The sequence below is a fragment of the Balaenoptera physalus genome (assembly GCF_965194825.1).
Source record: "Balaenoptera physalus genome assembly, chromosome: 5".
In the NCBI taxonomy this organism is placed as follows: Eukaryota; Metazoa; Chordata; class Mammalia; order Artiodactyla; family Balaenopteridae; genus Balaenoptera; species Balaenoptera physalus.
Genome location: NC_138884.1, coordinates 24,855,750 through 24,879,233, shown reverse-complemented (window position 1 = coordinate 24,879,233; position 23,484 = coordinate 24,855,750). Strand labels below are relative to the sequence as shown.

Here is a 23,484-nt window from a genome sequence, read left to right as displayed (position 1 = left end):
TTTCTATGGTGCTGACATTTTAAGTCTCTGAGCTTGGTTCAAAGGTATTTTTTTCTTTTTGTTTTTAAATACCTGAAAAGTGAGTCCAAATAATGGTGGGAACTGTATCTCTGTTTGCAATATGTGGGAAAGAACATTGGGGCATTGGAAGTGAGCATCCCTGGACATGGTTTCCTGCTCTTGCCTCAAGCAGGCCCTCTTCTTCACCCACAGGTCTTGGCATCCCTGCCTTGCTGTGTGCCATCTGGCCAGGGACCAACTTCCCAAATCTGCCTTAGCAACTAGCTCTGCCTGTGCTCAGGAGGCTGTTTTTAACAGTCCCTTCCTGAGGCAATACACTGGCCTCTCAGAGCTCCTATTTTTATGACAGTTCTACTAGGCTAGGCTTTATTACTGGCAAGGGCCCTTTTCAATTCCCCACCCCACACAAATTACCTATCACAGTGACTGGCATATAAAAAGAGCAGGATACATATTTACTGAATGTACCGTCTGCCTAATTACCACAAAACAATCCTAGGGCTGTGAATTGGGCAGCAGAATTTGGAGCCAGTGGCAGTCTCCCTAAGTCAGGGACATACCCTGCATGGCCTCCTTTTGCTAAAAAGGCCTCCATAGAGGCTCACCTGCCTCCTAGTGTGAGCTCCTATTCCTTGCAGGCCACACCGCTGAAGCCACACTCCAGTGTCATCAGCCAATTCCTAAAACTTCTTTTCAAGTTTGAACTTTAATCTAATCCCTGTCCCCAACCTCTGCTGGTCCTTGGTGCTGAGGTTGGTTGGGGAGAAGGGCTGTGGAGAGGTGACCTTCTTGCAGAGGGAGACCTGCTTCTCATTCTGTGGCGCAGCAGGCAGGTCAGAAGGGAGCATTTGGGCCACTGTCACTCTTTGTTCTTCCACACCTCCCATTCCGTCCTCCACACTCCTTCCAACGGGAGGATACCAGAATGGGGACCCACTTTGGGCTTCAGTGCCCTGTCGGTATCAGGAGCACCAGGTGGGTATCGGGTGCTGGGAAGGGAGCTGGGAAGGGAGACGTGGGGTCACCAGTTACGACCAGTCGCGGGGTGTGCAGTGTCAACAGGGAAAAGACGACCCTCTCCGGTGTTTCTCCCGCCCTGGCACCCCCATTTCTCCCTGGAGACCAGCAGGGCTGCCCCAGGTAACTCAGAGTTGCCCAGGGTCGCTTGGACTCCCGTCCCCATCCTCAGTGGACAGCGCGGTCCCCCGTCCTTTAGCGCCCCGCACTCTCCGCCACGTCCCTGGCCGGAGACGCTCGGGAGCGGCTGTTCCTCGGAAGGTGTGGATGCACGGGTGGGAAACATTAATAACCACGACACCACGCCCCACAAAAGCCCCAACAGGAAAAGCACCGTACACCCATCACAGGAGGAGCCCGTCTCTCCAAGGTAAGTTGTTTATTCGTCGCCGTTTTGGCGCTTCTCTCCGGACAGCTGAGGCAGCGACAGCAGCTGTGCGGCGGGCCCCGGAGCTCCTCGCGCTCTTCCTTCCTCCGCCCTCTCTCGGTCGCCTCTTACCCCCACCCCTTCCCTCCTCCCTCCGCCTCCTCCCTTCTTGCCCTCTCGCGGGCCACGCACACACCCGGAGACACCCTCCGCACTTGGCTACTCACACTGCGGCTTAACCCAGCCGACCAGGCACGGTTGCCAGAGCGGCGCGGGGTGTGTGTGCGGGGTCCAGGGGAGGAGGCCAAATGGGGCTGGGGGAGGCATGGTAGAGCCTCTCTCCTCCCAGCCGCGACCCCCTGCCCATTCTCCTTCCCTAATCCCGGGCTGCTAGCAACAGTGACACCTGAGCGGAGACTGGGCGGTGTAGGCAGCAGACCCGCTCCACTGGCAGCCGCGAGAAAACAGAACGGGGGGGCGGGGACGAGGAGGAGGAGCGGGAGGCGGGACCAGAGCGGAGCGCCGCTGGCAGTGAGTGACGCGCACGCTAGCCAATGAGCGCCCGCAGCTCCAACGTCGGGGGAGTAGGGGGCGGGCTCCGCGGGGACGAGGAGGCTACCGGAGAGCTAGAGGCGGGGGCCGGGAGGAGGAAGGGGAGGAGGCGGAGGCGGGAGCGGTGGCGGCGGCGGCGGCGGCGGCGGCGGCGGCGGCGGTGGCGGAGGGTAGGTTGCGCCAGGGACTGTGTCTGCCGAGCTCCGCGGCTGTGCCTGTGTGAGTGAAGGAGCAGCGCGGGGAGGCAGAGGCGAGCGCGGCCGAGAGCGGCGGCGGGACGTCTCCGGCGGCCGCGGATCAGCGGCGGTGCTCTGTGTGGGGAAGCAGCGGCAGCGGCAGCGGCGGCAGCGGCGGCAGCAGCAGCAGCAGCAGCAGCAGCGGCGGCCGCCTCTCCGCCGCCGGGGACGCCGAGGCGCGGCTGGTGGCACTGACATCGGCGGCCCTGCCTCTCCTTCCTCGCCCCCGGCCCTCCCCATGTGATCGGTCTTAATCCCGGCAGTGTGCGCGCGTGGGGCTCCATTCCGCGGTGCCCGATCTCCGTGCCGGGGTGGGTGCTCGTGTGTGCGCTTCCCCTCCCCATCCCCCTTCCCCCAAGAATAAAAGAAGAACCGAGAGGCGTGCTTAGAAAATAAATAAATAACCACCACACACGCGCAGCCCGGAGCAGAGTCGGCGGGGCTGGCGGCGGCGGCGGAGGAGGAGTGAAGGCGGCGGCGGCGAAGGAGGAGGAGGGACGCGCGGAGAAGGCAGTAACTTTCAAGCCAGCTCAGAGCCCAGACCTCCAGCCAAGCGGTTTGCAGCGCGGCGGCGGCGTTGAGTGTCTGGCCCGCCGGTCCGGTCGGGGTGTGCAGTAGGACGGACGAGCAGCGCGTCGCTGTCCCCCGGCGGCCGGAGATGTCCGAGCCCAAGGCAATTGATCCCAAGTTGTCGACGACCGACAGGGTGGTGAAAGGTAAGCGGCGCGCCGCGGTCGCCCGGGTGCACCGTGTGCCGCAGGCGCCGGCGGCTCGCCTCCCCTCCCCCCGCTCCGGGTTCTCTCCCGGCTCCAGCCACGGACCTTCTAGGATATTGTGCAACCCTCGAACCCCCTCCCTCGCGCGCCCTTCCCTCAGGCTTCCCACCCGGCCCCACTTGGGGCATTTTTATTTAACGGGGGCGTCAGTTGGCAAATGGCTGAGCCGAGGGGAGGCGGTGGCGGGGTTGGCTGTGGCGGTGGCGGGAGGGGGCGCGCGGGGGGTGGTTGCTGGCAGGGTGTAGCTGCTGTGACAGAAATAGGAAGTGGGTGGCTGCTCGCAGTCTTGCATGGGATCGGGTTTATGGTTTTCTTTTGCAGAGGGAGGGGTGATTTATGGCTTTTAAAAAATTAATATGGCATTTTTATGTGGCCGTGGCTTTCCACCGCCTGCCTCGCTCGGGTAGGGTTCTCTCGGCGCTCCATTGCAGCAATTCCCTCCGCGCCCCCTCCCTCTTCCCTTCCCCCTGAAAGGGCCCGCACAGGACTCGCGAGAGAGCGGGAGAGCGTGGGGGGAGCCCGGCGCTTCCTTCCGCGCGGGGCGGGGGCGGCCGCAGGGAGGGGGTGGCGGAGGGGACGCGCAGGGGGCGTGGGAGGCGGGGAACGACCCGAGTGCCCCGCCGCTGCCGCCCCGGGATTCCCCCGCAGGCCCTGAGAAAGACACGGAAAGCGGTTCCCCAGCCTCCCTCGCCGCCCCCAGCCTGCCCCCGCCGAGCTGTCATTGCTCTTGAAGGGTGCCCTGCTGGAGCACACCTCCCCGGTGGTAACCTCACCCCGCTCACTTCTTCCGTGCCCCTGGCACCCGCTTGTTAACGGGCTATTTGATTCCTATCATTGGCTCTTCTCCCCCGCCCCGGGATCACAGACTCCTGGCGGCGAGGGCCCTGGGGTTTCTGGCGAAGAGAAGCCGGGATGCGTGGGGTGAGGAAGGGGGCAGGTAGTGGTCTCCTCTCTCGCACTGGGGAATCCACCGTCTCCGTTGTATTCCGTGGTGGAGTGGGGGAGGAACCTTGCTGTGAATCCTGGAAGGATGAGGCCGCAGAGCAGATACACCAGGATTAAGTAGTATCCCTACTTAATGTAGTATCCCCTGCGTTCCTGGAGTCAGGACGCGGAGCAGAGTAGGTATGGGCACGGGCTACGCGCAGAGCGGGCCTCTGACATTGGACACAGCGCTGGACGTTTAGAGGGAAAGTGTGTGTGTGTATATGCCTGTGTGTTTTGTGCAGAACAGAGATAGTATCTTATGTGGCCTGAGCATGCAAGTAGAGTGCAAGGCAATGAAGTCATAGGCACCATGAGCACTTAGGTGAAGTAACCCAGCAGTCTAAAGACCATACATGATGCATAAGTCCTTATGGGGCTTCGGAACTATTCATTGCTTCACTCAGGTTTGCTCAGTTTTTTTTTAAAGTAATGTGCGTGTGAATGTGTGTATGTGTGTCTTCTCTCTTCCCTTGTTTTGGTTCTATTAGAATCATTCCTGCTTCAGTGCAGTATTCACAGACCCATCAAAATAAGGAGGTAATATCTCTACAAAAATGACTTGAAGTAGGTCTACTGATGCACAGCTATTATTTCTGCAGGCATGGATTCTCATGTAAACAGTCAATTCACATTCATTCCAAAGAACTATGTTTTGTGTTAAGGGCCTCTGTTGACATTTTCAAAAATTAAGACCTTTTGCTGAAATATCAGAGAATAACAAATATCTCCCTAAGGTGTGAAGTTTAGGTGTAACCCCAATCTGTATGTTGAGATTACCTTTTTTCAAAACACTTGATGTAAAGCTTACAATTAAAATGATAGCAGTAAATGTGTCAGCAATTAGAAAACACTCATATGTGTACGCATAAGGTCAGTTCTGTGTTTTAAATCGCTAAGTGTGGCTTCTTAATGTAAATGTAAAATTATCATCAAGTGAAGAATGTGAAAATAATTGTTCATACATTCTGGCTTGATGTCTTTACCAGTTGATGTGAAAGAGCCCATTGAACCATTCCATGGATATTTTGTCTTGCCTTTTTACAGTACTGTATTATACACATACTATTGTAAATGGCTTTTCTTTATACCTACACATGACCACCCATAATTCAAAAAAATTTGGTTTACCTATTTTTGCAGAACTGAAATGCAGTTGGATGTAATAGATTCAAAATAGGAAAAGTTAATTTTGCATATATTTTGATAGGGATCTTGATGTGAAATTTTAAATGAAATTTTGTTTATAGAAAAGGTTTTATGATGAATCCTGATTTTAAGGTGGATATACTACTGCTTTTCCTCTTATGCTTCCTTACAGACTTTATATGGTTGGCTTAAGAGGCATTATTGAAAGTTGGATTTGACGTTTTGTCATATGTATGATTTTTACCATCAGTTGAGATGATAATCTATTTTGATTATCAGTCTTCTATGACATAGCATTTCCACATGAAAACATATGTATGTGCTTAATGAGTAGGAAATACATATTTGCAGAATGGAATACAGGTTACCAAACGATTTTTCACATTTACAAAAATTCAATAAGACATAGTTCACGAAGCCACGAAGCCATGACTTTACTCTAAATTTTGTTAGAACTTTTATCTCAGTGGTCTGAGATTGACTCATGTTTTTAAAGTAGGCAAGTGAAATTTTTTCGCTCCTTAAGTATTCTTTCACTTTATAAAGTACAGATAACATTGACTCACAAATAGAAATAAGAAGAATTCAGATCATTATTACTGCGGCAGGCCATGGCGTTTGTTTACAGTTATCTTCATTAGTGTGATCCGGCTTTTGTTGTATAACAAACTGCTGTTTACAAATAAAGCTGTGCTTGTGGTTTTGTTTGTAGTAATGCGATGATGTGACGGCTTTCTTGATTTGTATTTCCAGAATGCAACTTTAGAAAGGTAGGTAGGTTGAGTTTTAGTCTCAACTGACTGTAATTTTTCAGATTTTCAGCATCTTCTTGAGTGTGTTCACAGACCCTGGTCAGTTTTTAAACCTTAATAATGGAAGGGCATGGCAGCATTGGAGAGGAAAAGCATTCGTTTAGATAACCTCAGAAAGAAAGTTACTTCATCTAGCAAAAGTTGGGCTGTTTCATTTTGTCTGTTCTTGCATAAAAACAATGGAAAGTAAAACAATTCAGAGAAAACATCTTGGTAGTGCCATTTGTTGGAAAGCAGAATAGTTTGATCCATTTACTGTTTTATATTTTTAAAAAGAAACATTGTATAATTATAAGGCAAAAGACAGAAGGCAATAAATAGAAGAATGACTATTTCCCCCTCTCCTCCCTTAATACAACCCATAGTCTGGTTTTTTCTCTTCAGTGGTGCTCCACGGGCCTTGTTCCAAACTCTGGCTTCCCTTCATGTCTCCCTGCCTGTTCCTGTCTTTAACTCTTCTTCGTGTGGCCCTAACATTCCCTATGGGCTGGGCTGTAGAACTTTGCTTATATGACAGTTAAACACTTGGAGGAAATAGAACTGTATGTGACAAGTCTGCTGCTTTGTTATATCTCTTGCCCTTTCCTCTCTTCCCATCTCCAGGTATTTTGTAATGGGCCTTTTACCTTAACCCAAACTGACTTTAATGGTAGAAATTCCAGATATCATGGTAGGTTGTTGAGGGGTCAATTCCTGGGAAGCGTTTTGGGGAATTTCTCAAAAGCTCTAGTTAGGGGACTCTTGTGCTTTGTGTCAGATTGCTTTTAACTCTTGGGAATGCAAAAAAAGGAGATGTCCTTTTGTGTATTGTCAGCTTATATAGTATTTGTGTAGACAAAGTACACATAGAGAAATTCTGGAAAGATTTCTAGGATCTTATAAGCAAGACGATTGTAGCTAAGTAAAATGTTAAGTAAATAGGGATTCAAGCCACTAGTATTTGTAGCTGAATGAGGCTGGTAATACTACTTAATTAAAGAAAACAAAAATATGGTACATCAGTGATAACTTTCATGTTTGGATCTTGAAATGGAATATTAAATAACGCCATTTCTTTGCAGTGTGTCAAGAAGAGCTCATTGTGAATTTATTTTACTGATGTTTGTTACCATCAGTTGAGTTTTTCCATGTATCTGGTTTTCCATTTGAGTATAGTAAAACTGCATTAATTCAGTGTCATTAACTGAAACTTTGACTAAATGTCATTGTTTGGTGGCTGAAGTTTACATCAGCACTGGATGTGAAGAAAGGGGACTGCTAATCTAATTAATACTATAAGCAACACGATTTGGGCATGGTGACTATCCTTCAAAAGAGAACAAATTCTTTTCAGGACTTAGTGAACAGCATGCAAATTAATGCTGTTAATTACAAATTAGATTGATCTATTCCTTAATCCTTTCAGGATTTCTACTCTAAAGTAAACACAACACAAGTGCATTGTTTTCAAAACATTCTGTAGACTTAAGGCTTAAGGCTGCAGTTGCAACTGGGATTCAGGGAAATTCCAGTGCCATCAGTTAGAAGAATTAACATTTAAAAAATAATAGTTTTTTGGGAACTGTGGGAAGAACCTCTGCTTTAAAGAACAATCTAAGACATCCAGTTAAAATGTGAAAAAAGTAACACCTTAGACTCTAGTTAGAGGTTTACTCTGACATTTGTTTAGATTAGTTTAAAAATATGCCTTTTAAGATCTATTTGTTTATGATGTGCTTTTTGTAATTTTAGAGATATGAAATATGACTGACATAGTATGCGTTTATAGCTTTTATAATTGGCCTCTTCTGCTTTTCCTTATCTTTTTTGTGTCAGCCATGTGTAAAGTTGAAACTAATTATGAAACCAAATAAAGAATCCATTTAGAGTGACCTCATTGGAAGACAGCATTTTTCTAGACATAGTCTCCTTTTAGCAAATCCAGTTAAATGACCATTTTGAAAGTTTTGTGAAGATATTGGACACTTCCAGAACTATAAGGAATGATGATGATTCATGATACGGAACTTTGATAAAAACTAAAAAATCATTTTGTTAATTTTTTTAGCAGCTTTCTAGTGTAGCATTCTCCTGACGTTGAAGAGGAATACAGTGAGATTTTGAGTTCCAGCTTCCTATAATTCCACTGTTATGTGTTAATAGCATCACAGGCTACTTTTCCTATATGTAAATGGGAAGCAGTTGTACTCGCCACTCACTTGTGAGAACCAAAAGATCGTCAAATGGGAGTTGAGAGCCTGGAAAGTTACCCTTGGTCCACTCACCTGGGAATGGCAATTCAGTCACTGCTGACACAGAATTACAAATGACAGCGTGTGAATGTATTTTCAGGGTCACTCAAGAATAGTCAGAACCATTAATATTGAAATTCATGAATGCCTTGGGTCTACAGTGGTAGCTCATGTGATATTGATTTTATGGTTGAAGAAATAGAGCCAGAATAGATAGAATGGTTGGTCCCAGGTGGGACTAGAGTGGAGGTGAGTGTAAGCAAATTCTTCCCTTTGGCAAAGATGCTCTTCTCTCTTGAGCATCTGTTTGAAACTGTCACTTCTTTTAGTAATATTCAGGATATCACATTTTGTTTTGAAATTTTCTTTATTGAATTACTGGCTATATAAAATAGTTTTATTAGGAGAAGCTTTTATTTCTTTATATTTAGCAGAAATTTAAATTCTGATGATAAATGTTATAATCTGGTTTGATCTTGGCATGAAGTTTACTAAAGGAAAACTGTTAAACAGTGTTTTCTATTCATGTCAATATATACGCAGAAATAGAAATAGCGTACTCTCCTGGTAAGGAGTTTTATTTACTTTTATTTTGAAAGGTGTTATTGTAAGACTGTTTGTCTGAACTACAGATAATGGCCCATATTGTTACTCTGGTTTGAGGATTTTATTAATTTCTAGGGAAAGCTCTAGAAAATAGGAGCCAGTGTTTCTTAGGCGATCTACTCCCTTTATAAAATACAGTCATCAGGCAGGAATGATGTAGACTGAAACAGGGTTTCAGTTTGTAAACTGTCTTTAATATTCTTTGCATTTTGTCATTTTTAACCCATTTTATTTTATAATATTTCCATCTCCTGTATTCATACAGGCTGTATTCATTGATAAGCCATCCATTATATTTCATATAAGAAATCAAATTAAAAATTTCATATTCCTCCACGGTTAAGGGTTCTGAATAATGGCTTAAAACAGTTGGACTATCGACTTGAGGACTTAGACCTATTGCTGGAATCTCAAATCCATTTCACAAGTGCACATGCAGGTATTTTAAAAAAATACAAACTCTGAGGAAGCAATTATCAGTTATTAAAATGCTATGTTTTTGGAATTGGATGGATTCCTTTTGAGACCATCATAGAGAGGAATAGAACTTTGTGTTTTTCTTTTTATTTCCCTAGTCTGTGCTTTTGCCTCACAGCAAAATATATTCAACTCTATTTTAAAAGGTGGTCTATCTGACTTTCTTTGAACTTCTGTCCCTTACAGCTGGAAATTCTGCATGTCTCTGCAAAAGAGCAAAACAAACAAGTAAATTACCAAAGATTTACCTTAACAGCTGTCTCGAGATTATGACATACCACCTTTCAATGTTTGTCAATTTCAGATACTTTCTGTAGTTGTGAAACCCGAAGAATGATGGTTGATGTTCAGAGAGAATATTTTATTCATATGGAGCTAAAAATTAAAAAAAAATTTCCCATCAGCTCCAGGATTCTAAGAGTTAAAGAGTCTCTTTCTACAGTGACTGTATAGCTCCAGTTTTTCTTTTTGGGAGGAGCAACTACTTCTGATTTAAAATGTTCAGTTGTCTCTATGTAGTATTGGAATGTTTTGGAAATTTTCGTATGTCAGTGTCTAAACTGGATCTCCCAAGGCTGCTGCATTTACTTGGATGTTACATAAAATGATTTGTTAAAATGTGTATACAAACTTTTAGTTTGGGAAATATAGTGCCTAGCTAATAGTGCCTAGCTCAATGCCTTGCACTTTGGGCACTGAATAAATTCTTGTTGAATGATTTGGGCAATGCAGAATTATCACGTGTCTCCTGAAGCCATAAATGGAGACACATTATACGTTTATTTTGAGTGCGTTATATAAATTTTGCTTCTCTGTAGATGGCTCTATATGGTGACCGCCTGGTTAAGTGGAATGCTGCCTTCTCCAGCGACATCAGGTAATGGAGTATGAGAAGAAGGCATTACGAAGGTGACACAGTTAGATTGAGGGCAGTTTTGTTGTTTGGTCGTTTGGGCTGGCTTTATGCCAGCTGAGTTGAAAAGGCTAGATCCTTTACAACTTAGCATATTAACTTGAACTTGAAAGCTTTCTTTCAGTTTCTGTTGTATTTCTCCTTAGGCCGATCAATTTTTGACGAGTGAGAAAAGATATGTTAATCATTCAGTGTTTGATTTATTGGGTGATTTATATGTTTTAATTATTGTCCAGACTTGGACTTGAAGAGAACAATGACCTGGCAAATCTCATGACAAAAAACAAAACACGAAAAATCGAAACCAAAACAAAGCAAAATTCTCTTCCTTTGTTTACATCTCAATTCATCATTTTCTGTAAAGCTTTTGTAATCCAGAAATGCAGCCTTCTCCAGCATAAGCTCCTGCCCTTCTCTGCCCCCAGCAGTGTCACTGGATGCTATCTAGTGGGAAGGTACAGGGGCCGGTGAGAAGTTAAAAAAGGTGGCACTAACTCTGCTGACTCCTTATATTCTCCTAAATGGGCTTTAAGCCATCCATTGACATTTGTTTTTAAACATCTTGTGAGCTATGCCATTTTATCAAATTAAATTAAAAGCACAATATATTCTCTTAAAATGACAGAACCTGAGTCAGGGCTTCAAGTTTGTGTTATAAGTTTTTTGCTTTTTACAAAGGAATTAAATTTCTTTTTATTATTAAACCTGGCATTGTTGGTCTGCTCTGTATATTTAATGTTAATAAAGTACATGCATACCTTCTCGTGTGGGTCTGATTATTGGCATGATAACAGTTCTCATCATTTAATTCTCATTATTACAGCTTTAGTTCAGATGTCGTTGCTGTGATGATTTGTTTACCTGACTGCTTCTCCTCCCCAGAAGTGGAGAGCCCAGAAGACTGGGGGTTGGTTCCACTTATCTTTGTATCTTTAGCTCTAGCACAGGGCGTACCCTAGAACAGGCATTTGATACATGATTGTTAAATAAATGAAATAATAGGTAAAGGATAAGAGAAATTTAAAATTTTAAATTATAGGGTTCTTTTCTGTTTTGAAATTTTGTGGATCTTAAATCATGAGTGGCTCACAAACGTGAGGAGTTTCTTGATTTGTAAGCGCCCATCCTGTAGAAGGTGTTTTTCACGTGAGTTTTGAAATACTCTGTTTTATAATTGGGGGTTGTATGTTTTTTGCCTAATAGCCAGCCTGCAGAAGCATAACTGGCAATAGTGGCTTACCCAGGGAGTGCTTAGTTTTCAGTGAGTCAGTGTCAAAGGGTGTATAGGTCGATTTACTCAAAGTTAGGCGATGTTTTTTTTTCCTCAGGAAGATTGGAGATGATCCCAGGCTGTGGGGTGAGCTATTGTGGCAGGCATCTGGGAGGCCCAGAGTTCACTTCACAATCATATTGCTTACCTCGAGAAACGCGCAAATCCAGATGAATAAAGGTTAATACGTGTAGGAATCAAAACAGAGATGTAAAACGTATTGCAGGCCCAAATGTGAGATGTCTGTGTAATGATACTAAAAAGTCTTCAGGCCGGGAGTGCAGGCTGCTTGTGAGTCAGCTCTCCTGATGGCATAGCTGCACGGTGAATGCTTTGAGGAAAGCACGGCCCTGGCATCCACATCAGCAGGGAGGCGGTATGGTGAGCGGCCTGCTCTGCTGGCTCTCACAGAGGACCACAGATGGATCTGCACTGGCCCAGACTTGGTCATATGGCTCCCGTTAAAGCAGGCCAGCCGGGGCTTTCCCAGCTCTGGTTTATGAGCCAGGATTTAATGTCTCCCTAGCACAGAAATACTTTTCCCTCAAGGAGCTGAAGACTAGGGAAACTATAGTTTCCTACATAAAAATCTCATCATTGTCAACCTTCGCCGATCTGCGTTTAGCAGCCGGGGGGAATCGCTCTTGGCTTCACCTCTCGTCAGGATTCTACATGAGTGCTCTGTGTCACTGCACATGCACTTCTAGAAACAGATGTAGAAAATTTGGAATATGTTGGGGGGGAAGAAAAAGAGGTCCCCTCCGAGTGACTAAAGGATTTTAAATTGTGACAGGAACTGAGAGATTCTTCAGTCTTAAAAAGAAAAGGTTGAGTGGTGATTTAACTGTAGATTTAACATATTAAAAAGTCTCCTTCTACAGCGGATCACACTCAGATGTTATCCATCACCACTATCAAGTGGGTAAGAGAAAAAAACACTGTTCGGAAGCATTAGGGATTTAGGTGATTTTTTTTTTTTTTTTTTAATAACCAGTCAAGGACATTTAACCCTTGTGCATTGTGGGGATCTTCTGAATAGAGAGAATACATGATCCTCATTTATTTGGGTGTAAATGAGATCTAAGACTAAAATTAAGAAAATTTGAAGCTAGAAGAAACCTTGGATATCTAACTCCTGTCTGGCCTGGAGCCAGTCCTCTGACTGTGAACTGGGGAGAGGGATCGGATTTTATGTGGGAAACCTTTTATCTCTTACACTTGCTCAAGTCTGAGCCTAACCAAAACGAACAAATCAGACTCCTGGAATGGGACGGTGCCCCAGAAATCTAGCTCAGGCTATCCTCAGTGTGGAACCCCTGTCCAGACTCGCTGAGGGATAGTTTTCCACTGCCTTGTGAACATATCTAGTGAGAAGGAGCTCCCGACTTCTTAAGATCTCCTGCTCTATCCTGGCCATTTCGGCCCAACAGGATGTTTCCTTACGTTTGACCTCAGTCTGATGCTCTGACATACATGTTTGTTGTTCCTTGCATTGCCCTACAGAGTTCGATGAAATGAACCTTCTCTGTCTTTTACAAGAGAGCTTATTTGATACTAAAAACAGCTTTCTTGTTCTTAACTCTTCTAGCTTTTTCCCACATGTCATGGTTTCTGGGCTTTTCCCCATCCCAGTAGCCTTCTTGTAAAACCACATCAGGTTGTCAGGGTCTCTTGAAACTGGGGAAGTGGGCAAAGGTTCATCTTGGCTTACTTCCTTCTGTGGAACCTCCAGCACCGTGGGCTCGGTTGCGTCACTGTTCTTGCCCTTCTGTGCCCTTGTGCTAACCTTTAAACTTCCTGGAACTCAAGTCCTTCACTGGGGGGCCCAGTCTAGCATCCATCCCATGATGCCCCTTGTCTGGGTGAGGACCCCCCAGCGTCGGGATGCTCTTCTCATGCCCTTCCTACTGAGTTTTCCTCCAATTGTATCTTCTCCCAGTCCTCTGCATCTGCAGTTTTAAGGTATCGAATACTGAATCTGCTCTGTAACTAGGAGCTTTCCAGAAAACCTGGCTAGCAGATGCATTTTACCAGTGAGTTCTGTAGGCATTGTTTGTATTTTGCTTGCTTTTACTTGTAATACAGGCGAGTACTAAAGACAGCGTGATAGCCTGACACCACGGTGGTTTAGTGGGGTAATTGAGGACAGGCCAAGTTCCTTGTTTACTTTTGAAATCACACCATGAAGGCACCTCAGCACCCCACTTGACCAGAGCCCAAACCTGCCTCTTCTGCCTGCTCTAACTTCTGGCACACTCTGTCTTTCATAGTTGTTGATAAACAGCTCCTAAGGCCATTGAAATTGGCTAACCCAGTGAGTCCGATTGTAATTTGATAACTGGTTTAAGTTTCACCGGGGCCTAAAAGAGGCCAGTGGCTTCCAAGTGCAGTGTCACAACACATTTCTGTGTTACACTCAGCTGTGAGGTGTTAACAGCTACTGATAACGACGTACAGAAGTTTGCAAATGACTTATTTTAAAATATCTATATATAAACTAGGGTGGATTCAAGTTCAGCCTTAAAATGTTACTTTCACTTCATCCTGATGTGTTTCCTCATGCGGGAGAGGAAGGGATGGAGCTGCAGCTGTCACGGTGGGTATTTGCATAGCTTGCAGTCCTCTTGATCTTACCGATAGGCCTTTAATCACAGTGGAAATCAGACATTCTTGTAAGCTGTGGCAGTGTTTGCCTTCATTTCCGTGAGCATTTTTGAGGATAGTTTATTAGAACCTGGATTCACTCATGCTAATATTCTGTGCAAGTGAATGTCATGTCATATGCATCTTGATAGAAAAAAAAGTCTGAGACTTGAGAGTAGAGAACAGACCTTTGCTAGCCAGATCTGTGGATTGAATAGATCTTGAAACATACAGGTAGGCACTTTTGGGGTGATTTCAAAGTGCCCTATGAAGCTTTCTCTCCTCGAACATCTCCTAGGGGTCACACCTGAAATTCCATGATAAATTACTTATTTAGGATAAGATTGGCCTTCTGGATAGAGGTTTTGAAAGTAACTGATCTTTAAAAAATAATTTAGTGAATTGACTAGTTTTTTTTTTTTTTGCCTTTGGGTGGTATTGAATCCAGAAAAAATCGTGTATTTTAGGAGTCTTTTTGTGAGTGAACGTTCATTTCTCTTTAAACCCATATCCCATGCCTCTTGTACCACTCAATTTTCCATACTGCTTCCTTCATGTATATCATTGTAATATCCCCCAGTTGGTAAATAGATTAAATAATCCATTATCAAGTGTAAAATAGCTGTTAAAAAATATTATTTCCTTCACTTACCACACCATCCATCTCTCCATCCATTCTTCCGTTCTGTCCATGCACGCGTGCATCAGAGTTTTAGTGCCCCCTGCTTCCTGGCTCTGTGCTGTGTTCTCAGGGCTTCCAATAAAGTAGACAGTCTCTGAAGGTTACTCTCCAGCGTGGGGTATGAAAGCAAATCACAATGTAAGTTATAATTACTTTAATAGCAGAAGATGCAGCATGCTGTGGAGTGCGGAAACGGAAGTGACTGTCTTCAGAGACTGTACTTTAATTTTTTGGCAAAAATAAATGGAACCGATATTAATTTTCTCTGTGTGTAGCCTGATAGGCACATTGTTAGGATGTGGGCTTATTTATTTTTATTTTTTTAAATTTTTTAAAATTTATGGCTGTGTTGGGTCTTCGTTTCTGTGCGAAGGCTTTTCTCTAGTTGCAGCAAGTGGGGGCCACTCTTCATCGCGGTGCGCGGGCCCCTCACTGTCGCGGACTCTCTTGTTGCGGAGCACAGGCTCCAGACGCGCAGGCTCAGTAGTTGTGGCCCACGGACCTAGTCGCTCCGCGTCATGTGGGATCTTCCCAGACCAGGGCTTGAACCCGTGTCCTCTGCATTGGCAGGCGGACTCTCAACCACTGCGCCACCAGGGAAGCCCTGTGGGCTTATTTTAAAGTGAAGATGGCATAGAAAGTGCTGCAAAAGGAGTGATGAGCATTTAGATCTGAAATTCTGTAGCTATTACAGCTACCTGTGAGCAAAGTATATGAGAGAATCATGGGCTATTGAAGGTGGAAGTGACTTTTAAAGTCAACTAGTTAGCTATCTTCCAAAAAAAAAAAAAAGACCTTCCTGTTAAATGGTTAACAACCCCCTACCCCCCCTAATTTCCAGTGATGGGGAGGCAGCATCAGAGTGTGGAAAGAGTAGTGGTTTATGGTTTGACAGAACCTGCATTTCAATCCTCCTTTCTCCATGTGTCGGCTGTGTGTTCATGGGGAAGTTACGTAATCATCCCGAACCCATTTTTTTCTTAACTGAAAAGTGGAAACAGTAATACTGATTTTGAAAGTGGTGGTAGCCAGGAGAGGAATTGTATGTGAAATGCCTTCCCTACTGCCTGCTCAAAAAGAGCCCTCGGTAGCTGTTAGGTATTGTTATTTTATTGTTGGACAGCTCCCTTGAAAGCGCAGCGTTCTTCTTCTAGAAGTAACCTGCATTAAAGCATATACTTTGTCACCTCCTACCCACTGTCAAATCCATTGTAGTTTGGGGGCCTCTACCATTCCTCTGAAACAGTATGGCAAAGGTCACCAATGACTGTCCAGTTGCTGGCCTCTGTGATATTTGACATGGTGGGCCACCTCTTTCTTCCTGAAACATTGTCCTCATTGTCTTGCATGGATTTCCTCTTTCTCTGACTTGTCAGCTCATCCTGATTGAATCCTAAATGTTCTTTTATCCCTTTACAAGTTCTTCCAGGCAGTTTCACCTCCTTACACTCATAGGATTTACTCCTGCTTATAGGCTGATGATCGACACATCTGTATTTGCTACCTAGTCTTTTGTCTGGATCTTTCTCTCAAACCCTATATGCAGCAGTTGCTGTGGATGGATATGGTGAAAGTAAAGTGGAGTATTTTTTCTCCTGTGTTTTCGATCCTGGGCGCGATGTGACCACCATCTATCCAGTTAATTAAATCTGTCCTTCAGTTCAGATCTTTTAAATAGTTCACCCAGTGCAGCAGTGTCCTCCCAACATTAGTCTCTTTGTTTGCAAACGTGTCCCCTCTCTAACATTCATTGTCATTAGAGTGATCATTTAAAAATGAACATCTGATTCAGCTAATCCCATTTTTGGTGATCTTTTTCTGACTGAATTTTAGGAACTCTTTATATTATAGGATTTGACGCTTATTGCCCGAATATCAAAAATATTTACAGTATATATAGCATATGTCACATTGTGCTGAACTTACTTTAAGTGTCTTCAGTTTATTACAATGTAAGTTCTCGGGAGCAGGGAGAACATTTTTTATTCACATGTGTATTCTGCATGCATGGGGCTATTTGGTTTGTATAAAGTTGATGGAACTAAACTGAACAACTTAAAAATCCCAATGATACCTTCTATGGTTTTCTGTTTGTTGTACCTCTGCATGGAACACTCTTGCTCATTATTGTGTCCTTCTGTGTAAAACTTACTTTTATGATCCCCTCAGGCATATCTGTCTGTGCTTCCTCTTGTTCTTGGTACACACAGGGTATCACAAACATTTGCAACACAACTTTCTCTTTAACTGTGAAATCTTCAAGGACAAGGCTCTATTCACTTCATCTCCCCAGGCTTAGCATGATAACTGGCACATAATGAATCAATTTTTTTCTTTTTCCCTCCAGCAAACGAATTGACTGGAAAAGCTATACGTGATCATCACTAAAACATAGTGATATCAGTACTTCCTTTTTTTCTCCTCCAATATCATACTTTTTATTAATGTAGCCCAGGTTGGATTACTTTTTCTAGTACGCTTGACTTATGGAATCCCTGACTTCCTTATCCATCTCCCCAGGCATTTTCATGTAAACGTATAAGCCAGGTCTCTTTTACTCTGGATTTTGTAATTATTTTACACACTTCTAAGCACAAGCATTAGCTTGTGCTAATAATATAATATAAGCTTCTAGGCTTTTTAGATCTTTTATTTAAACATATGGATTCTTTTACCTCTTCTTTCTATTTGCCCCAATTTATGTCCTTAGTAGATTTGCCTAGGCCTTTATTTAAGCCTGGCAACCAAATGAATTTTTAGAGCCAGTCAGTTTGGATGAGTGAGTTCACAAATCTTTATTTTAGGTTATGCATATATAACATGGGAAAAAATCCCACCTGTGTTAATAAAAAACTTGTGGCTTCTGTTAAAAAAAAAAAAAAAAGGGAGGTGCTTGAGTAATCATTGTCCTTGACCTTTTCCTTACCTAATTGATGTGTTTTTCTATAGCTGTACTTTAGAATGATAAATTAAAAAAAATTTTCCAATGCCTTTGCCTGCCCTGAGACTTACTTTAATCTTTTGTCATTTCAGGGAGTGGGAGGAATGAATTTTCCATGGATAATGGTTAGAGAGTTGGTGTGTTTATTAATGGCATATGTTTTGTAATATGTTATTTCACCTGATTGTATTTGAAGAGAACACTTCGTTAACCTGTCAGCTACTTTGTTTCTCCATAGGATCTCGCTCAAAGTAAATAAATAATAAAGTGAATATATATATATACACACATACATATATGAGCTTTCTATTCTAAAAATATTAGTAACATTAATGTATCTGCCCTGCACATGCATTACCTAGCTCTATCCTAATCACACTGAGGCTAGGGGAGATTCAGTACCCTTCCAAGGTCATGCAGCGAGTTAAGTGGTGCAGCAGGTATTTGGACTCCAGATCCTGGACTTTTACCACCACGACACTAAGCTCAAGTGTACTCAAGGCCAAATTCATTAGTTGGTATCAATGAATTGATAGAAAATAGAGTTTATTAGGGATTTGTTTTTATGTAAAATGTTGTTGCTGCTGGAAATCACTTTAGTGGAACATCATTAGCCTTTCCTGTGGGAGAAAAATGTTGCTTTCTAATGGAGCAAGTCTATCGGCTTCTGTTTTAGAAATATGTAGCTGAGGTTCACAAACAATGGGACTGTTAACCGGGCTTTACTTGGCACTGCTGACCTTATCATGGTGTTATAAGACAAACTAATCTAAAGCGTAAAAAGAGTGCTAACTGTGAGTTACATAAAGAAGGTATTTTTATTGGACCTTGAGTTTTTCCTCTAGGTTAAAACCATGAAAAAAAAATCTAGTGCTGGCTATGGTATCTACTGTTGGCCTTTGTTTTAGAGTCTTTGCTTCTTTATATTCATTTTCATATTTTTGTCACTAAAGCAAATAAAGGAAGCCACACATAGCTAAAGTGAAAGCCACTTCAAGGAGACGTCACATGAAACATTTTGAGGAGGGAGTTATGTGGTTTCATCGGCGCATTTTAGATGCAAATGCGCGTCGTTCTGAGATCAGAATTTTTCGTTAACCACTTGTAACCATTCTGTACTATGGCGAATGCTGAGGACTAGCCTAGTTGCACTTTTAAACCAATGTTGTAATTACTTAAAAGGGTGATGATTCAGATTGAGAATTTTAATGCTTCTCTGAGGCAGGTGATTAGAGAAATTTATTTCTTTGTTCATATGATTGGTAAACACATTTCTGATCTAGCTAAACCTGGTTGGACTGACTGTGAGAAGTCTTGCAGGTAAAATAGCTGTAGGTCACAGGCTCAGCTGGAACGGAAGTTGGAGCACCCTGCCTTGATGCCCTGAGTGTAAATTCAGGGAGCTCCAATTTCATACCGAGGCCTCTGGCTTTCCCTTGCTTCATGGCTAATACCTTTGTATGTGGGAAAGTTTCTTCCCTGCTGGAATCATCTTAGGTTCATATTTTCTTTTCCTCTCCTTTTTTCCCCCTGTGACATTTTTGTGAACCTTGGATTTCAAATATGATTTTTTTTTTTTTTTGGTGGTTGTTTAAAGGTGTTCGTTAACACATAGAAGAAAAAATTTGAATAACCTTAATTCTTAGAGTGCAGTACAACTAGGGTATTTCATTGACAGTTCTTATTTTTTATTTATAAATATATATGTGTAAATAAATATATATTTCATGGCTTGAAGACACAGAATATACGTTACAACTTTCCTGCTGTGTGTGTTTATTTTAATCCTTGAGCCAGACCTTGCCTGAAATAAGCTTTACCTTTTAAGGAAATTGATACCGAGGTTTGATTATGCTTAGTGTTTATTATTGCATGCATAGATAATTTGAATGTTATTAGTATAAGAAAAATATCAGGTAAGTCTGTATTCAGATAGGAATATCTAAGTAAAATAACCAGTGACTAAGCGTTCCATTCATTCCATATATGAACAGTATGAAAACTATGTAAGAAACATACTTGGTTACTTTTTTTTAAAATGTGGCTTTAACTTGTGTCTTAAGAGTGAAATTGTAAAGTAGAAGATTAACAGAGAGTGCTTCTTTCGAGAATTCCCCTAGAAAGTACGACTTCTGAACTCATTTTACTATTTGTTCTTTCTTTAACTAAAGAGGGAGGCCAGCATATTTGCAGTACATTCCAGGCTTTAGAATTTGTTCTTATGGAAGAGAGTCATGCCCCTTGGAGTCCCATTTAGTGACAACATTTGATTAGAATTCAATTGGAATGGACATAAGTGAGACTTGATGTGTCATTATTTCTACATATTCTTTAAAAAATGGAATTGTGCATAAATTGCTTACTATATATCCTTCTAAAATAATTTTTCCCTGTCACTCTTATGCTAAACTGTGTATTGTGAAGTTATGCACTTTCCCTCTGTATAAGGTTTCCAACTGTGAGGTTTTGTGAATGATTGGATTTATTTCTGGAATGATGGAATTGTCTCCAATAATGTATATTTTTAAATGATTATGTAATTATGTTATAGATAATAAAGGTACCATCTGTTCTTATTTGAACTTCTGTCCTGTGAAGAGATGGAACCAGAAGTGATAGTTTGCTTTTGATTATTTGGCATGTATTCAAGATATTACTTTCCTCCTGAACTGCTGTCCCCAGCTGCTATCCAGAGATTTTCATAAATGAAAGTAGTGAGTGGGAGAAAAAGCCATGTTACTTGTAGTCAGGGCAATAATAGTGTAGCAGCTAGATGTGATGTTTGTCTGTAGGTCACCCTTAGTTGATTGACATGCATTGACCCTTGTGTTGTCATGCAAGGAACCTTTTTATGCATTTATCTCAGGATATGGCATTCTGGAGAATTCATTATATGTTACTTGTTGCTATTTATGATGGAATCTGGTCTAGACTGTTAAGAAAGGGATAATAGGATGAAATGGCCGGGTGATGGCAAGCCATCTTCAGTCTTCATAGACCCACTTGTTTCTATTTTAGAAACACTTTACCATTCTTTTTGCTTCTCTTTAAATTTGACCCATTTGGATTAAAATTAAATTTATCTTTATGATGTGACCTGCTTAGTGTCAGTTATTTTTTTAAAATGCTGTTTCCTTTAATCCCTGTGGTAAAGCTTATCAGGTGGCTAATGTGAAAACCTACTGAAGAGTCTTCTGGGGATCAGAGAAGTTAAATAATTTGTTCATGGTCACAGAACTAATCAGTGGTGAAGCTGAGATGCAAAAGTAGAACACTTAAAAATTATTTTGAAAAATATCAGGTATACATAGAGGTTGAGAGAAGAGGACCGTTAATCCCCATGTACTTAACTCACAGTTAATCATGGAGATATTCTGATTTCACTATATTTGCTTTATATATTCCTTTTTTCTTCTTCTTTGGTGAAGTATGTTAAAGCAGATCTCAGACATCATGTTATCAAATGTCAAATTTTGACTCTGGGGCAAACATTTTATCTCTATACCAAATGGTCTAAGTATAGGAGAGAGTGTCATAACGTAAACACTGAACAAATGGAAGCCATGTTTTTCCAGAAAATGAGTTATATCTCTGCATTCAGTTTTCTTGATGTGGGCAGTCATCATTGCTACTCATTTGTTAATAAAATAGTGATGAAAGAGCTAAAAATTAGTGAGTACTGATTCTGGGCTAGGCATAGCCCCTCATGCTTCATGCGTATTAGCTCATTTAGTTCACAATAACCCCCTGTTACATAATCATTTCTTGTGGGTCAAATTGCTTTTTAAAAATAAGTATGTCTTTATATATATAAAAGTGAAATATTCTACATCACCTTCAACTGTAATATCTTTTCTACTTCTCACTTTTAATACTGATTATAGTAATATATTGATGGCAGGATAGAAGGTTGCTGCTCAGAAGTGTGGTCCATAGACCAGCGGGGTCAGCATTGCCTGGGAGCGCATTAGAAATACAATCTCAGGCCATAACCTAGGCTTTTGGCATCAATTTGCATTTTGAATAAGATCCTTAAGACTTCTATATGCATATTAAAGTTTGAGAAGCCCTGGATAGCATTTAAACAAGTGCCTCCCAAGCATGGCTGCACATTCAATCACCTGGAAAACTTTGAAACCTACCAGTGCCGCCTCCCCCTGACCAATTAAAATTAGACTCTCTAGGTGAGGCCCCAGCGTTTGTTTTGTTTTTGTTTTTTTTTAAGTCTCCTGGTGATTCTTAAGTTTGGCCAGGCTTTAAAGTGCACTGGTTTAATAGGACTAGAGTATCTTTCCGTTCTGTTTCAGCTACTTAACTCTAAACAAAACATTTCATCTTGTAAATCGTATATTGAAAATGATGCTATCAATATGAGAATTGAAGATGAAAGAAATTTTTGGCTTACACTGAAGCTTTTTGGTGATGTTAATTCATTGATAATTCTGCAGAAAATAATTCCCTTTTATGCAGGACTGAACTTCCTCACTGTTCTTATTCTTCCTTGGCCCTAGGGAATGAAAAATGCTGCCAAAATTTATTGTCTTTTTTTTTTTTTTCCCCCATTTTATCCTTCAGGTGAAGAATTAGAGGGAGACAGGGAGTTGTGAAATACCAAATGGGTGAAAACTGGGCTAAGCGTCATTAAATAAATTCATGAGATTACACTGGATAGGAGTCTATTTTAATTTTGCTCTTAAATTTTGTTTCCTGTGTGTACATGGATATTTGCTTTCCTTTAAGTCAATGATTTCTGTATTCTGTCATTCATCTGCAGACATGTATTCTGTCATTCATCTGCAGTTACTGAGCGCTTAGAAAATGTAGCCAAACGAACCAAGTAGTTGAAGGGAACCGAACAATGCAGAGAAGTGCAGTATTTATGTGCTCCTTACTCTGAGTTGCAGGTGGTGGAGTGGTTGAGAGCCTGGGCTTTGGAGCCAAACTACCTGCATGGAATCCTAGCTCTTCTGCTTATTTGCCGTGTGACCAGGGGCAAGTTAATTATGTGCCTGAGTTTTTTTGTTTATGTTTTTGTTTTAATCTGTAAAACAGGGTAATAATGGAATCTACCTGTAGAATTGTTGTGGTGATTAGATGAATTAATATATGTATAAAGCACTTAGAAGAGTGCCTAGCACATAGTAAGTGCTATGTGTTTGCTGATAGTATTACGATTATTACATTTTCCATACCTGGAAGAGAAAAGGTGGCTTATGTATGAAAGTATGGACCCTTACCCTAATGCTTTTAACATGGGAGAGATTCTTCAGGCTAAAACAGGATTTTTGTTTTGGGAAATCGGGTCCCTGATTAGAGCAGGGACACAATATGTTCAGACATTTACATATTCTGACTCCATTTGTTCCTTGATACATTGGGTAAGTGGGTTAATCAATCCAAGCTTGACTGAAGTGGCGGATCGGTAACACTTCTCACATGGATACAATTAACCTTAGTTTGTTGAAGTACTTTATATTCCTTGAATAAGAGGCCTTGAAGAAATTCAAATTTTAGTCTTTAAAATAATTGCTTTCCCAAAAGCCCTGTGGTAGCACGTTTGAATAATTTTAAAGCCATTCGCTAGATTAGTAGCATTTTATAGTTTGGTTTTATTTGAGGAATGGCTTTAGACGCAGAGGAAATGTGACAGACAGATTAGGAGGCTCTTATGGCAGGCCTGAGTTATTGGAATATTAGGACCATCAAATATGGATACTTCAAGGAACCTGAAGATTACAGTTTAGCCCAGTGCCTTTATTTTACAGATGACAAAACTGTGGCTGAAATGTGAAGGTTTTAATGCTCTA

The 23,484-nt window shown here is 42.2% G+C and overlaps 1 protein-coding gene across 3 annotated transcripts in view; it reads left to right on the top strand.

Annotated features, from left to right (window-relative positions):
* The first annotated feature begins 2,077 nt into the window (after positions 1–2,077).
* PPP3CA (protein phosphatase 3 catalytic subunit alpha) overlaps positions 2,078–23,484 on the top strand; it is a 302,384-nt gene continuing 280,977 nt past the window's right edge. The window contains exons 1-3 of one of the 3 annotated variants that reach the window (XM_082462354.1): positions 2,078–2,909; positions 10,047–10,137; positions 10,965–11,048. Coding sequence is in view for 2 of the 3 variants with exons in the window: in XM_082462352.1 (XP_082318478.1) it covers positions 2,852–2,909 (58 nt within the window). In the remaining variant the exon portion in view is untranslated. The remainder of the gene's footprint in view (positions 2,910–10,046; positions 10,138–10,964; positions 11,049–23,484) is intronic. The other 2 variants (XM_082462352.1, XM_082462353.1) reach the window with 2 other exon arrangements.